General features: G+C 58.1%; 2 protein-coding genes across 2 annotated transcripts in view; one reads left to right on the top strand and one right to left on the bottom strand.

Moving 5' to 3' along the window:
• LOC102815638 (uncharacterized protein C1orf170 homolog) overlaps nt 1-3504 on the top strand; it is a 4754-nt gene extending 1250 nt beyond the window's left edge. Inside the window, exons 2-5 of the mRNA XM_006871753.1 lie at nt 116-193; nt 309-2330; nt 2973-3098; nt 3335-3504. Coding sequence (XP_006871815.1) covers nt 116-193; nt 309-2330; nt 2973-3098; nt 3335-3504 — 2396 coding nt within the window. The remainder of the gene's footprint in view (nt 1-115; nt 194-308; nt 2331-2972; nt 3099-3334) is intronic.
• Nucleotides 3505-4927: 1423 nt separating this feature from the next.
• On the bottom strand, nt 4928-13006 carry PLEKHN1 (pleckstrin homology domain containing, family N member 1). The gene is made up of 16 exons (XM_006871752.1): nt 12924-13006; nt 12744-12843; nt 9646-9792; nt 9466-9546; nt 9261-9333; nt 8824-8951; nt 8617-8706; nt 8348-8428; nt 7166-7241; nt 6941-7052; nt 6613-6799; nt 6287-6424; nt 6002-6133; nt 5621-5842; nt 5155-5203; nt 4928-5061 (listed from the first exon to the last, which is right to left on the bottom strand). The coding sequence occupies exons 1-16, from the start codon at nt 13004-13006 to the stop codon at nt 4928-4930; spliced, it is 1833 nt and encodes a 610-aa protein (XP_006871814.1).
• Between the last annotated feature and the right edge of the window lie 901 nt (nt 13007-13907).

The following is a 13907-nucleotide window of genomic DNA, read 5'->3' as shown; positions in this document are numbered from 1 at the left end:
TCCACGGGATGGGACTCTGTCTACACCGCTATCCAAACCGAGGCTGGGTATGGATCTGCCTACACTGGTCCCAGAGGTCAAGTCACATGTCGACCCATCTGCACCTGTCTCCCAGCTTCCACTGGATGGGATTCTGTCTATACCACTGTCCAAGCCAAGGCTGGATGTGGATCTGCCTACATTGGTCCCAGAGGTCAAGTCACCAGTGGACACATCTATACCTGTCTCCCAGCCTCCCCGGGATGGGACTTTGTCTACACCACTGTCCAAGCCTAGGCTGGGTGTGGATCTGCCTACACTGATCCCAGAGGTCAAGTCACCGGTGGACACATCTATCCCTGTCTCCCAGCCTCCCCGGGATGGGACTTTGTCTACACCACTGTCCAAGCCTAGGCTGGGTGTGGATCTGCCTACACTGGTCCCAGAGGTCAAGTCACCGGTGGACACATCTATCCCTGTCTCCCAGCCTCCCCGGGATGGGACTTTGGCTACACCGCTGTCCAAGCCTAGGTTGGGTGTGGATCTGCCTACACTGGTCCCAGAGGTCAAGTCACATGTGGACCCATCTGCACCTGTCTCCCAGCTTCCACCGGATGGGACTCTGTCTACACCGCTGTCCAAGCCTAGGCTGGGTGTGGATCTGCCTACACTGGTCCCAGAGGTCAAGTCTCCGGTGGACACATCTGCACCTATCTCCCGACTTCCACAGGATGGGACTCTGTCTACACCGCAGTCCAAGCCAAGGCTGGGTGTGGATCTGCCTACACTGGTCCCAGAGGTCAAGTCACCGGTGGACACATCTATACCTGTCTCCCAGCCTCCCCGGGATGGGACTCTGTCTACACCGCTGTCCAAGCCTAGGCTGGGTGTAGATCTGCCTACACTGGTCCCAGAGGTCAAGTCTCCGGTGGACACATCTGCAACTGTCTCCCGGCTTCCACCGGATGGGACTCTGTCTGTACCGCAGTCCAAGCCAAGGCTGGGTGTGGATCTGCCTACACTGGTCCCAGAGGTCAAGTCACATATGGACCCATCTGCACCTGTCTCCCAGCTTCCACTGGATGGGACTCTGTCTACACCACTGTCCAAGCTGAGGCTGGGTGTGCATCTGCCTACACTGGTCCCAGAGGTCAAGTCACCAGTAGACCCATCTACACTTGTCTCCCAACTTCCACGGGATGGGACTTTGTCTACACCGCTGTCCAAGCCTAGGCTGGGTGTGGATTTGCCTACACTGGTCCCAGAGGTCAAGTCACCGGTGGACACATCTAAACCTGTCTCCCAGCCTCCCCAGGATGGGACTTTGTCTACACCGCTGTCCAAGCCTAGGCTGGGTGTGGATCTGCCTACACTGGTCCCAGAGGTCAAGTCACATGTAGACCCATCTGCACCTGTCTCCCAGCTTCCACTGGATAGGACTCTGTCTACACCGCTGTCCAAGCCTAGGCTGGGTGTGGATCTGCCTACACTGGTCCCAGAGGTCAAATCACATGTGGACCCTTCTACACCTGACTCAGCTCTGCTGCACCCCGTTCTCCAGGACAAGTCTGGCGTGGATGTGTTCACGCTTGCCTCCCGAGCAACCATGCCTGCCCCCTCCCGGTCCTCCATCCCTGAGGCCCTGCCTGGACCGGATGTGAGCCCTACTGTGTCCTCACCAGGACCCGAGCCCTTGCCAGATGCTCCTGAACACCTGTCAGGGGAACCCCCCACAGGTCCCACCCAGGTCCCCAAGAGGAAGAAGGTTCGATTCTCCATGGCTGTGCCTAGCCCTGAGGAGCTAGAGCAAGGGACAGCCCCAGGCCCACCCTCGCCAACCAGGATGACAGTGGGATCTCGGGTGGCACCAGGGGCCTGGGACGCTGTGGCGGTCAGACCCCGGCCCCCACAGCCTCGGATCCTCAAGCATCTGCCTCCCCCTGCTCCCTCCACCTCAGGGGGTCCCAGGTCAGGGAGCTTTGCCCTGACCCTCCCGGAAGCCTATGAGTTTCTGTTTTGTGACACTATAGAGGAGGAGGACGAGGATGCTGAGGAGGGGGCATCTGGCCAGGTCCCAGAGAACGTGCAGTGGCCCGATGTCTGTGAGTTCTTCTTCCAGGACTGCAGGGCCCAGAGGCTAAGGCCACACGGGGGCTGTGCCCTAGCCTCCAACCTGCCAACAGAGCGTGCACCAGCCCTTCCGCCTGGAGACCCCATGCCCATCTCTGTCCCTGAGGCCTATGAGCACTTCTTTGAGGAGGAAAGGTGGGGGCGCATGCTGGAGATGGTTCCCCCACCTGAGCCTAGTGTGGTTGCCGCAGCGGAGCTCAGCCTGGTGAACTGGCGGGCAGGTGAGTGCCAGGAGGCCCCATGGTCAGGTCCTGGGAACACATTGTCCAGGGAGCTCAGCCAGGAGGGTGGCCAGGGAGGAGCTGGGAGGACCTAGAGGGGCAACAGAACCCAGGTCCTAAGCTGAAGGGAGGAGGAGCTAAGACCAGTGAGAAAGGAAGGGACAGCTCCTGGCCACACCAAAGACTGTGGCCTTTTGGAGGGGACTCTTACTCAGGCCTGACTGACTGCCTGCCCAGACCAGCGTGTTCACCCTCACATGCCTAGTCTCCTGTCACCTCTGGAAGGCAATTATTGGGAAGGAAGGCTCACAGAGGGACTGCCCCACGTCACCCTAACTCAACTATGCACACGCCACCTAGTGTCTTGGGAGACCGCATCACAGGGGAGACGTGACTCAAATGTGTCAGGGACAGACATGACTCAGAACAGACATGTTGGGGACAGACGTGTCAGGAGTTTTGGAATAGGTGTGACTTGTGACAGATGTAACTCAGTACAAATGTGTTGAGGCTAGAGGCCACACGGGACAGGCATCTTGGGGACAGGAATGTCAGGGGTAGACATGCTGGGGATGGAGGTGTCCAGGGCAGGAATGCCTCTAAGCAGAACAGCTGGAGCAGATGTGTACCTCTTTTTCCTAGGGGAGCCCCGTAGTCCCCTCCCTGCATTTACCTTCAGCCAGAGTGACATGTGCTTGGTGTTTGTGGCTTTTGCCACCTGGGCTGTGAGGACATCAGATCTGCACACCCCAGATGCTTGGAAAACAGGTTTGAAGACCCTTGGAGAAGGGAGGGGCTGGAGCCCTGAAGTTAGAGGAGACCACATCTGGGGCCCTGTGCACAGCAGGGGGTGGGGGAGATGGGACAGGCTTTCTAGGTTTTTCCTCTGACCTTGCTCCTCCCACTGTAGACCCACTTTGACCCTTTGAGGGTGGAATCTTAATGGGCAGAAACAGGGTGGCAGGTGACAGCCAGTGCTCAAGGGCTTGGCATTTCTCTTGCAGTTTTGCTGGCAAACATCGGCACCATCTCCGCCATCCGATACTTCCGCCGGCAGGTGGCACGGGGGCACCCCAGCCCGAGTCCCAGCCCCAACCCCAGCCGCAGCCCCAGTCCCAGCCGCAGCCCCAGTCCCAGCCGCAGCCCCAGTTCCAGCAGCAACCCCCGCTCCTAGGAGTCAGGCCCTGCCCAGGAAGACAGCAAGACCAGAAGCCAGTCATAGGTGCCAGCACTGCCCTTTGGACCTTGATCCTGTCTTCCATTTGGTCAGGGCATTGAGGCAGGGGCTGGTGTCCTGGTCCTGGGTCCCTCCTTGACTCTACCAGAGGGTCCAGCCAGTGACCAAGGCTGAGGCCTCCCTAGGGTGGCTCTGGAGCAGGGAGCTGAGCAGTGGAGAGATAAGCCGATTTCAGCAAATGAAATTAGGGTGCTGAGAGGAATGTGAACTTCAAGCATGTAGTGGTGTGCATACTTAGACTGGTGAGTGTCCTGTGGCTCAACTGTACTCCACCTTGACAACTCCAAGATGAGGGGTGGACAGGATGGGGTCAGGACAGCAGCTAGGACCCAGCGGGAAGTCAGGCAGGTAGGGAAGGTAAGAGGCTGGGGCTGCAAGGTCAGGGGGGTCCCAGGACTCCTTGACCTATATACTGGGGGGGGGGGCTTGTCAAGGGCCTCTGAAGCTATTCTGCGCCCCAAGGGCTGTGGTCAAGGCAGCATCTGAGGGACTGAGACAGGGAGCAGGGACTCAAGGGGGCAAAAGACAGCAGGCAGCCCCCGCAGGATGGGGGTCTCTAGGGTGGAGTCTCAACCCAACTTTGGGAGGTCCTGGGTGGAGGGTACAGAGGCAGATGCAAGGCACTAGGTCAGGGCTGGGACCTGGGATTGTCCCAGGAATCCCACTGGTGATGTGGCGGTGGCGGAGAAGTCTGAAGTGGGCAGAGTGGTGGGAGCACAGGGCTCTATGGGCTTAGGGTTGAGGACGGCCGTTGAGAGGGCAACACGTGGACACACAGAGAACCAATAAAATCTCCTTTTCTTTCCTTCTGGTTTAGTGGTGCCAGTCTCTCTCGACGGCCCTATCTCCACTTATACAGGCCCAAGTAAAACTGAGAGCCTAGTTTCCCTGCTATTACACCCTCACCTTTCCACTTGAGATGATTCAACCTTTCTGACCTAGACCTTCATGTTCCCTCACATCTGCTCTTTGACCTCACATACACTGACCCTGGCTCACCTGACTTTTTCACCTCTCTGGCCCCCAGGAAAAGCCCCTATCAGCTCCCCTCCCTAATTTCTGCCTGGGGGCAGGGCTGAGAGCCTACACTGATGACCTTCCCCATCTGCTGTCTTTCCATACTGGCTAGAATACCCCTGGGGACCAGCCCCCCATCCCAACACTCCAGCTGCTGAATGCTACCAGGAACCAGAGCCCCAAGGTAGGGGCCCCAGGGTCTAGACCCTGGCCTGGGATTTAGCATATCAAAGGGGACAATGGATGGTCAGACTTGGACCCCTGGACAAAGGCAGATCTCTCCAGGTTTGGTGGCTGGTGTGGTTGCCTTTGAGAAGTCCATAGTCCCAGCACTGTGACACCCTCAGATCCACTGGGTCAAGGCCCCTTCAGCCTCAGGTGCACCTGACCGGGGCCACTTCTGACGTGAGGATGCTGCAGCCTCATCCCAGGCACTGTTGTAACTAGGACCTGCACGCCTCCGGGGGGAGCAGCCAGCTGGGGGCCAGGGGGCAGGCAGAGATGTGTCAGACAGAGCCTAAGGGAGCCTGATCCTCCCCAGGCCCAGGGGAAGACAGACTCTTCACTTACCTGGAGGAGGAGGCTGGGAGACAGGTGAACCTTCCCTCGAAGTGGAGACCTAGGGGCCCCAAACAGCCAGTCTGAGGCCAACATTTCAGCCTTACAGCCCAGTCCCAGGCCAAGCCCCAGGGGAGGTAGGTTGGGGGGGAACTGGGAGCAGACTCATTCATCCAATCTGCTAGATGTCCCTTAGCCTTCTGGTCCTGCTGCTTCTCCTTCTTACCCCAAGTCTCCCTGCCCCAGTTCTGTTGCCGTCTGTTCCCTCTCTCTACCACCCCACCTCTATGCAGATGTGGAAAATTCCACTTGACCCCTCTCCCACACGACCCCTCCCCCCACTACCATCTCTCCCACTACAATACATTGTGCATCCCCTCCCTCCCCACCTCCCCTTCCTCCGTGTGCCCACCCTTCCCCCTGCAAGACTATTCCCTTCCCTGCACCGCCCCTCAAACCAGGCTGGGCTGCTACTCACAAGCTGAGGGGAGTCTGGGGGCCTTGGCCCCCGGCCCTTGAAGGAGCCTTGTAACCTCTGAGGGGCACGAGCCTGCAGGACCCCCTTCTTGGAGAGCAGGTGGGGGCCAGGGGGGCTGGAAGGGCCGGGGGGGCTGGGGTCAGAGATGGGCACAGACACAGGGACAGCAGGGAAGACACTTGCTGGCTCTGGTCCAGAGGCACTGTGCATGGCACTGAGGAACTGTCGGAAAAGCCTGGGTGACTAGAGGCCCAGAGGCACCCTTAGCCTCCCCTCATGGCCCTAGCAGAAAACAGGAGTCTGGGCCTCAGGCCAACACACCCCAGACCCAAGACCTTAGGCTTCAGGCACCCAGCTTTTCTCACCCAAAAGGGAACTGACCTCATCCAGGCCCCGGACGTCTGTGATCTTGTGGTGGGAGGTGGCAGGTGGGGTGTAGGGGTCAGCATAGAGTGGTGAGTGTGGCGGCTCCAAAGGGTCATCTGGGCCCCCCTCCAAGCTTAGTCTGCTCAGCTATGGGAAAGCAGCCAGAAAGAGCATTTTCCCTTGAGCTGGGAGGGGCCTGAGTTCTCCCTTCTCTGCTACAGGCTGGGAGACGCAGAGAGCAGAGCCAGGGAAACAAAGCGGAGAGAGGGCTGGGGCCAGGGTGATGGTGCTGTGGCCCACCTTGGTCAGGTCCAGGTCTAAGTGCAGTGGGGTGGCTGGGCCACCCTTGGCCTTGTTCTTAGGTGACCTGCTGCTGCCCCCTCGTCTCAGCTCTGACCTCCGTCGGCTGATGCTGGCGTAGCCTGGATCAGCCTTGTCCTGTGAGGACCAAAACCCTTCCAGAAAGGTTCTCACCACACCCCTCCCACACACAACCCTCCGAGACTGCACAGAGCAACTTCTGGTTGGGTTCCCTCCCCAAGGTTCTAGGCTTCAGACATGTGTCGTGGGGACCCAGGTTTCCCAACACACTCTTAACTGTGGCCTCCTGCCCACAGGGTACTCACGGCGCCAGGCTGGACCTGGCAGACTGCAGGGGGTGGCAGTGTAGACTCAGGGAGGGAGTGACTGGTGCGGGTGGAGGGGGGTGCTGGACACCCAGAGCCCCAACTGGTCCGTCCATCCGAGGAGAGGGAGCCTCGACCACCACCTACAACCTGGACATTGAGGGGGTGAGCTGGGTGGCTGGCCCCTCTCCCACCTGCCCATGCTAGACCCACCTTTCTGTCCCTGGTTTTTACCATGCTGGGACTGGAACCTCAGAGGGACTATGAGCTGCCTCTGGCCAATCTTTCCAGCCAGCCCCTCACCTGCATGGGTACTCGAGGCACTGGCCCTGGCAGGGCAGAGCCCCGGTCCCTGAGGACAGCGGTCCGGAGACAGAGCACCCAGTGGCCATAGTCCTCGTAGCTGGCACATACCACACGGATGGAGTTGATAAAACGACCTGTACACAGACATGCGTGAGGCCAGGGGTCGCTTGAAGTCCACTGAAGGCCACCCCACTCCCAATAGGCCCACTGGGTCAGGGCAGGAGAAAGGGTCTGAGGTCAACCCCACCTTCGATCAGGAAAGAGCGGATTTGCTTCCCCTTCTCCTCTAGGTTGATGTGAATGGCGCTGATTGGGAGCTCCCCCTGTACAGAAGTGAGGTTGGCATCAGTCCCCTTCCCCTGCATATCCCTTTTTATTGGCCATGCCCTCCAGAGCATAGGTGAGTGAGTGAGCTGGGGGTGGTGAAGTTGCTGGAAAGTACTGAGGACGCTGAGCAAGGTCAGCAAAAGAGGCTGAGACTTGAGGTGAGACTTGTGCCTTCCAGCTCATCCTGGAGGCATCCTCACCCCATCTCTGGGGCCTTTGTCAGCTGAGGGCAGACAGACCAACTATGTGGTCCCCTCAGTCACCGTCACTGCTCCCATCATAAGCCCCACCCACTTCTGTGTGTCTTTTTGTGATTGGAGGCAAACAGATGCATGCAGACCCCAGAGGGCAGACCTACACACACATAGGACCAAGCACACATGCACATGCCATGTGCACACACACACACACACACACACAGGACCACACACAAAATGCAGACACATATGGGGTCATATGTATACACACACATATATGTGCATGGGGGTACAGATAGGCTGTGTACATATACACATGTACCACTGCACACATGATACCACACCAGATGGGATCACACACATACACACATGGATTTCCATGCACATAAGTTGCGCACATACACGGGACCACACATATACACGTATGCCTACACACAGGATCATGCATGCATACACACATGGGGCCACACATAAGATTGCACATACACAGAAAAACTGCATCACACACAAACACACAGACACAGATGCTTGAACTCAAACAGACTCACACACAAGCACATGCCCACCTTCAGATTACACACGCAGGCTCAGCTGACTCTCAGAGCAGGAAGATGGTCTCTAATTGCTCTCAGGGAAGTGGAGGGCTTGCTGGGAGCTGGGCACTGTCTTTCTGGTCTGACTGGACCACCCTCCAGGATGACATAGGTTCCCAAGGCAGGAGCTACTCTGTGCCCACGTCTAAGCTGAGACCAGACTGACCAGGGCAGTGGGGCAGGGCAGGCAGGGCCAGCATGCTCTGTCCCAACAGGTCCCGAAATACAGGTTCCTCTTGAGTCTCAACCCCCTCCCACCCCTACGCACAGGGTGTCTCCCTGGGCAGGTCGCCAGAGAGGGGAGGGGCCCACCTTGAAGCTAAGCCCATCTGGTTCTTCAGAGAAGATGGCCAAGGAGGTCGGGTACAAAACCAGGAGCCGGTCACACAGCTCCTGTGTGTGTGTGTTGGGGTGGGGGTGGGGGGCAGAGGGCAGGACTAGAGCTGCCTGGCACTGAAGACCAGGCCACCTGTCCCCTGCCCCCCAGGTTCTTCACATCCTTGCCCCATTCCCTTCTCATCCCACCCCCCAGGGTCCTCACACCCCTCCCCCAGCCACCCCCTCTAGCCCTGCCTGCCCACCTGTGAGGGCAGATGCTGCAGCTTGACCCTCGAGGCACAGATGGCATTCCCTCCTGACTCCTGTCCTGACACCACCCGCAGTTGTGTCAGCTGGTGTCGTAGGGTCCATGGGAGCTCGTCCCCAGTGGGGCCCTGGCCAAGTGGGGCAGTTAGGACAGGCCAAGGAGCAAAGCTGGGGTAGGGCAGAAGTGGGGGCTGGGTACTGACCTGCGGGGGTGCTGAGTGGCAGCGCCGCAGCCCCCCAGCAAGGGCCATCTGTTTCTCTAGGTGGTAGAGCCAGCGGGTGCGCTCGGTGGTGCTGGGGCAGAGCACAAGGAGGGGGGCGGGCAGTGGGCCTGTAGTGGGTGAGTGGGTGGTGGGCAGCTAGAAGTGCTGGGCCTCAAGAAAGGAGAGGGCTCAGCAGAGAGACAGCCACACCACAGCTCTGTGGATCCCTCAACCTGATGTTACTCAGTCCGAGCCCAGTTCGCCCATGGACTTGCGCTTATATCCCACAGAGGCCGAGGGCTGCCCCCAATCCCAGTCAACATGCCCAAGGCCACCGTACCTATGTGAAGCCTGGCTTGATTGGATAGAGTAGCCCCATGGGGATTAGTGTTTTCTGGTTCCAGTGGGTTCCCCCTGCTGACTTCATATCCCCCTACCTGTGATCTGGAAGGCATGCTCTGCAGACCCTTCAACCGGGCAGACGCTCAGTTCTGTCAATGGTAACAGCCCCTGCCAGGGCATGGGGGTAGGGGTTAGGATGGAGGGTCTGTGGATGCTTACTAGCATTCTCCCTTACCCCACCTACCCCATACCTCAGCTATCCACAGGGCAGCCTGCTTTCTTGACCACCCTTCCCCTTACCTGGAATGTGAGGCCATCTGAGCCATGGGCCTGGAAGTAGAGGTGGGAGGGGAACAGTTCCAGGTAGCAATCGCTGGTGTCCTGGAAGGAGAGCAGGCAGTCTGAAGGTCCAGGAGCAGCAAGAGGTTGGTCCCAAGGGCAGCCCACCTGGCTGGGCCCCCACCTGCCCAGGGCCCCCACCTGGCTGTGCTGGAATCGCAGCTGGACCTTGGCGTAGTACAGAACCTTGCCCAGGTTCCTCACGGGCACCTTCCGCCGCCCCTTCTTGAATACACTCAGGAGTGGCTGGTCTAGGGCTTCTCGCTGGCCCTCCAGGCCTGGGATGTCCTGGGTGGCAGGGGCAAAACTTAGGGAAACCAGCCCACTCTAGGGTGAGACCTGTGTCTGAGACCTGTACGTGTCCCAGGCATGCAACAGGCCTGGTGACATGCTCATCTGCACCAGAGGGGCAGAAGCTGAAGCCCTCGGGCTCTCGTAGACCTCTCCCTTAATGGACACTTCTTTCTCCAGCCACTGGCAGGTCCCTGACCTAGGCGCTGGGACAAACTTGTCTCCCAGTCTAGTAGGATAAAACAAGCACAGACTTATGACAACATGAATAAAGGCAGCAAGAAGCTAGTTAGAAAAGCCAGGGAGGGCTTAGGGACTAGAAGGTTTGAGGGTTTGCACAGGGTCTAAGGGGTGACTTTGGGAAGAAGGTGACACAGGGCACATCCAGAGGGTGTGATAGAACCACACAGACACACAGACTAGTCCTCAGAACTGTCCGATGTGCAAGCTGGGACAGGCAGATATACGTGGGGTCAGTCACATCACTCTATCCTACACGCATGCTCACATTGCACACCCAGCCATCCACACACATGCACAAAGACACATCACCACACAGTGAGATGCTCTGGTGGTAGGGGTGATGAGGTTTGGACTCAAATGGTTGCACTCCTCACTATAGAAATTCCTCAGCTGTGTGACTTAGATTTGGCTACTTAAACTGTCAAGACTCACCAGTCAAAGGGGTTTTGCAAGTGTTTGGGTGAGATGTTGCTCAAACCCTCCTATGTCTCCAGTTGGTAAATGTTTAACACCTGGTTGTCCTCCTCCAAATCCCTCAAACTGACTCTGGTTTCCATTCTTTGCCAATTTCTGTGGTGTAAAAACTCTTACCATTTCAAACTGCCAAAATGATGTCTTTGAACTCAGAGCTTAAAGACAGCCCTCTGGTTTGAGTCCAAACATAATGGGGTCTCCCTCACCTCAGACACAAAGTCAAGATCCTGGCCAAGGCCTGGAGGGGCCTTCATGACCTTCCCTTGTTTCCCTCACAGCAGTACAAGCTGGCCTGAGGGTCTTACACTCACTGTTGCTGCTGCCTGGCTACCTAGCCCACTCCCTCCGTGGCCCCCAATTTTCTCCTCAGCTAACTGGCTGAAGCTCACATGCTGCACTTTCTAGTCATTTGTCAGCATTGTCCACTTCAAGCAGGAAGGCTCTAAGGAAAGGGGTCTTTGCCTACTTTGTTCACTGCTGAATTTCCTGGGCACACGTTAGAGCCAAGAGTGCTGGGGATTCCATCCTATCTGCTGAAGGAGAGAGGGGAGAAAGGGAGGGGGGCCCATGCCCACCCAGCGCCTTGCACACAAAATCCTGCATAAATGGGGTTTGACCATTGGATTGAGAGCAGAGGGCCAGAGCTGGTCTGCAGAGAGGGGTTCCATGTATCCAGTAGGGGCCACTCCTGCGGGACTGCCACACAGCTGCTACTCTGGCCAAACTGAGCTGCCCCTTGGGCAAGCCCAGGAATGTGAACAGACAGATGCAGTGCTTCCTTGGCCACCCTGCCCCTGGGTGGGGCCTTCACAGCCACACCCAGTGTGGGAGCTGACGTCGGGCTGGCACACCTGAAAATAGGCCACAGAACCAGGAACCCACCCACAGACCTGTTTGCCTGCCCATCTGCCCAAGTTCAACAAGCTCTTCCCCCTCCAGCCATCGAGTCCTGGCAAGAAAAGGCAGTGAGGGCTACTGAAGGAGTCCTGGGCCTGGCAGGTGGGGGGCGGGGGATGGGGAGAGGCCACCCGCCAGGTGGTTTCAAGGTATCACAGCCCTGTGCCAGTTTGTGACTGGCGACCCTGACCATGGAGAATGGCCTCGTGGAGGAGGCTTGTCTAACTAACCCTCACAGGGATACAGGGGGTGGGGTGGAGTTGGGGGAAAGCTGAGCGCAAGTTCCACTCTTCCTCCCCTAGACATTTCAGGCAAGAAATTGCAGGTGGGGTGGGGGTGGGGGGTCCTTTCCTTTCCCTTCTGCCTCTTTCTGGCTAATTAGTTCTGCCTCTTCCCTTTCCAGAACCAATCCAGGCCCCCTCCCCAAGAGAACTACAGTGTGGGATTCCCTATCAGTCTTGGAGTCCCTGAACCTAGACCAGACTGTCCTAGACAGTTTTCCCCCTCCCCTCCCTGGTATTCCACTAACCCTTAAACCCCATAGGAGCTGGGGCCACCTCCAAGAGGTGGCCTGTCACTGTGCTTGGGAGCTTCTTCTTTGTGGTGTAGCCTTGGTGTCCAGCTCTCTGTTTGTAAGATGGGGTGGAAGAGGATAAAGAGGTATACAGGAAGTAGGGGGCCTGTTGAGGGTAGGTAGTGGTCCAGGAACAAGAGAAACATAGGAGAAATATACTCTTGTTACCCAACCCTCTCACTTCTTAGTGATAACAGGTGAGGGTCACAGCTGCACTATGAACTTTGCGCCCATGTCCAGAGCAATGACTCAAATTGTAGGTGCCTGTCTTGCACACCCTATGGTGCACGGATGAGGACAGGCCAAGCTGGTGGGCTGCAGGTCTGGACACTGGCCTGGGCACCCTGGAACGCTCCCGGCCCCACCCGCTGCCCCGCCCCTTCCTGGTGCCGCTCACGACACCCTGACTCAGTCAGCAGGCTGGTTTCGCTCTCCAACAGACTCTCCCAGAAGAGGCCCATGGGGTAGAGTCTGGTTCCCACTGTCTTTGGATCTGAACCCCTCTAGGCTGGCAGGAGCATGAACACACACAAGCCACACTGGTGGGCAAGCCATATAACCTGGGTCACCAACATCCCATTCACTGCCCTCTGCCTCACTGTCCCCAGGATATAGTGGCAGATCTTGTCGTCCCTCCCCCCACCCCCAGCCCCCAGAACCCCACACCCCCCCCCCCCCCCGTCCCCAGGATATAGTGGCAGATCTTGTCGTCCCTCCCCCCACCCCCAGCCCCCAGAACCATACCCCTCCCCGCTCTCACCATCCCCGGGATATAGTAGAGGATCTTGTCAGCTGCCGTGTCCCCATCAGGACCAGCTTCGTTGCCAAACAGGCTGGCCAGCTTCCTCGAACCATCCTCTCTGGAGACCAGAAAGGAAGGCTCACAGACTGGTTAGGGGGGACCCAGGACCCAGCTCCACTCCCCCACCCTGCCCCTCACCTGGTGCTCTTTATCGACGGTTTCCTGGAGAAGGAGGCACGGAGCCTCCGGGGAGCCTGGGGGACGCACTGACTGTTCCCCATGGGCTAGCCGGCAGCAGTACCTGGTACTCAGACCTGAGCAGCCTCCACCTCCAGCTGAGGGTGGGGCCAGGACTGAGCTGTCCCGCCCAGCAAGCCAGCCGGGGCGGGGCCCATTCTGGTAGGAAAGGGCTTACCTGAGCCCTACAGGTTTCTGTCGACACGTGAATGACCACCAGGGGCACCCCTTGGCCTGGACCAAAACCCACCTCAGCTTCCAGTGCACCGAAGTGGCCACAATGGCCTGCGCTCAAAGTGGGGGCACCAGGGAATGCTGTGAGAGCTCAGTGACCCCCATTGGCCCCTGGAGAGTCCAGTGACCCCATTGAGTTTCGTGATCACTAATGACCCCCCAGCAGGGTCCTGGTGTGGCACTGTGGGCTCAAGCGTCAGTCTGCAAAGTTGTTTGAACTGCAAGGTTGGTGGTTCAAGCTCACCAGCTGCTCCTTGGAAACCCTATACAGGGTCACTATGGGTCAGAATCAACTCAAAGGCACTTAACAACAACAATGACCCCCCCCAGAGACCTGCTGGACCCAGGTGAGCCCTATGAACCCTGTGGCACTCAGGGTGAACCCTGTGACCCCCCCTGTGTAAATGCTGTGACCCCCCCAGATAAGTCCAATAGCCCTGTGAGAACCTGGTGATCCCAAAGGTCCCAGTGACCTCGGGTGATCTCAGTGGACCCTGGTGGACCGGGTCCTCTCCCAGCCCCCTGCTGAGCACACATCCTGTTTCCACCTAAATCCCCAGTCTCTGAGTCACTGGTGACTGTCTGGGAGCTTGCGCACCCTCAGCTGCAGGAGCAGAAGTAAGCCCCATGGGAAGCTGGGACTCTTCTCTGTCACTTCTACCCGACCCCCACCCCCAGTTCCCCACCCTCTGCCAGAGACTTCCAGGTTGG

Source organism: Chrysochloris asiatica, unplaced genomic scaffold (assembly GCF_000296735.1).
Source record: "Chrysochloris asiatica unplaced genomic scaffold, ChrAsi1.0 scaffold00173, whole genome shotgun sequence".
Classification (NCBI taxonomy): domain Eukaryota; kingdom Metazoa; phylum Chordata; class Mammalia; order Afrosoricida; family Chrysochloridae; genus Chrysochloris; species Chrysochloris asiatica.
This window is presented reverse-complemented; position numbering and strand designations above follow the sequence as displayed.

What these genes read in the sequence shown, in the direction of transcription:
- PLEKHN1 (XM_006871752.1), bottom strand. Translation starts at nt 13,006, where the DNA reads ATGGGGAACAGTCAGTGCGTCCCCCAGGCTCCCCGGAGGCTCCGTGCC. An exon ending in GCCAGGTCCAGCCTGGCGCC is followed by an intron (nt 6,425 to 6,612) that starts GTGAGTACCCTG and finishes TGGTCCTCACAG; the next exon opens with GACAAGGCTGATCCAGGCTA. An exon ending in CTCCCAGCCTCCTCCTCCAG is followed by an intron (nt 5,062 to 5,154) that starts GTAAGTGAAGAG and finishes CCTGGCCCCCAG; the next exon opens with CTGGCTGCTCCCCCCGGAGG.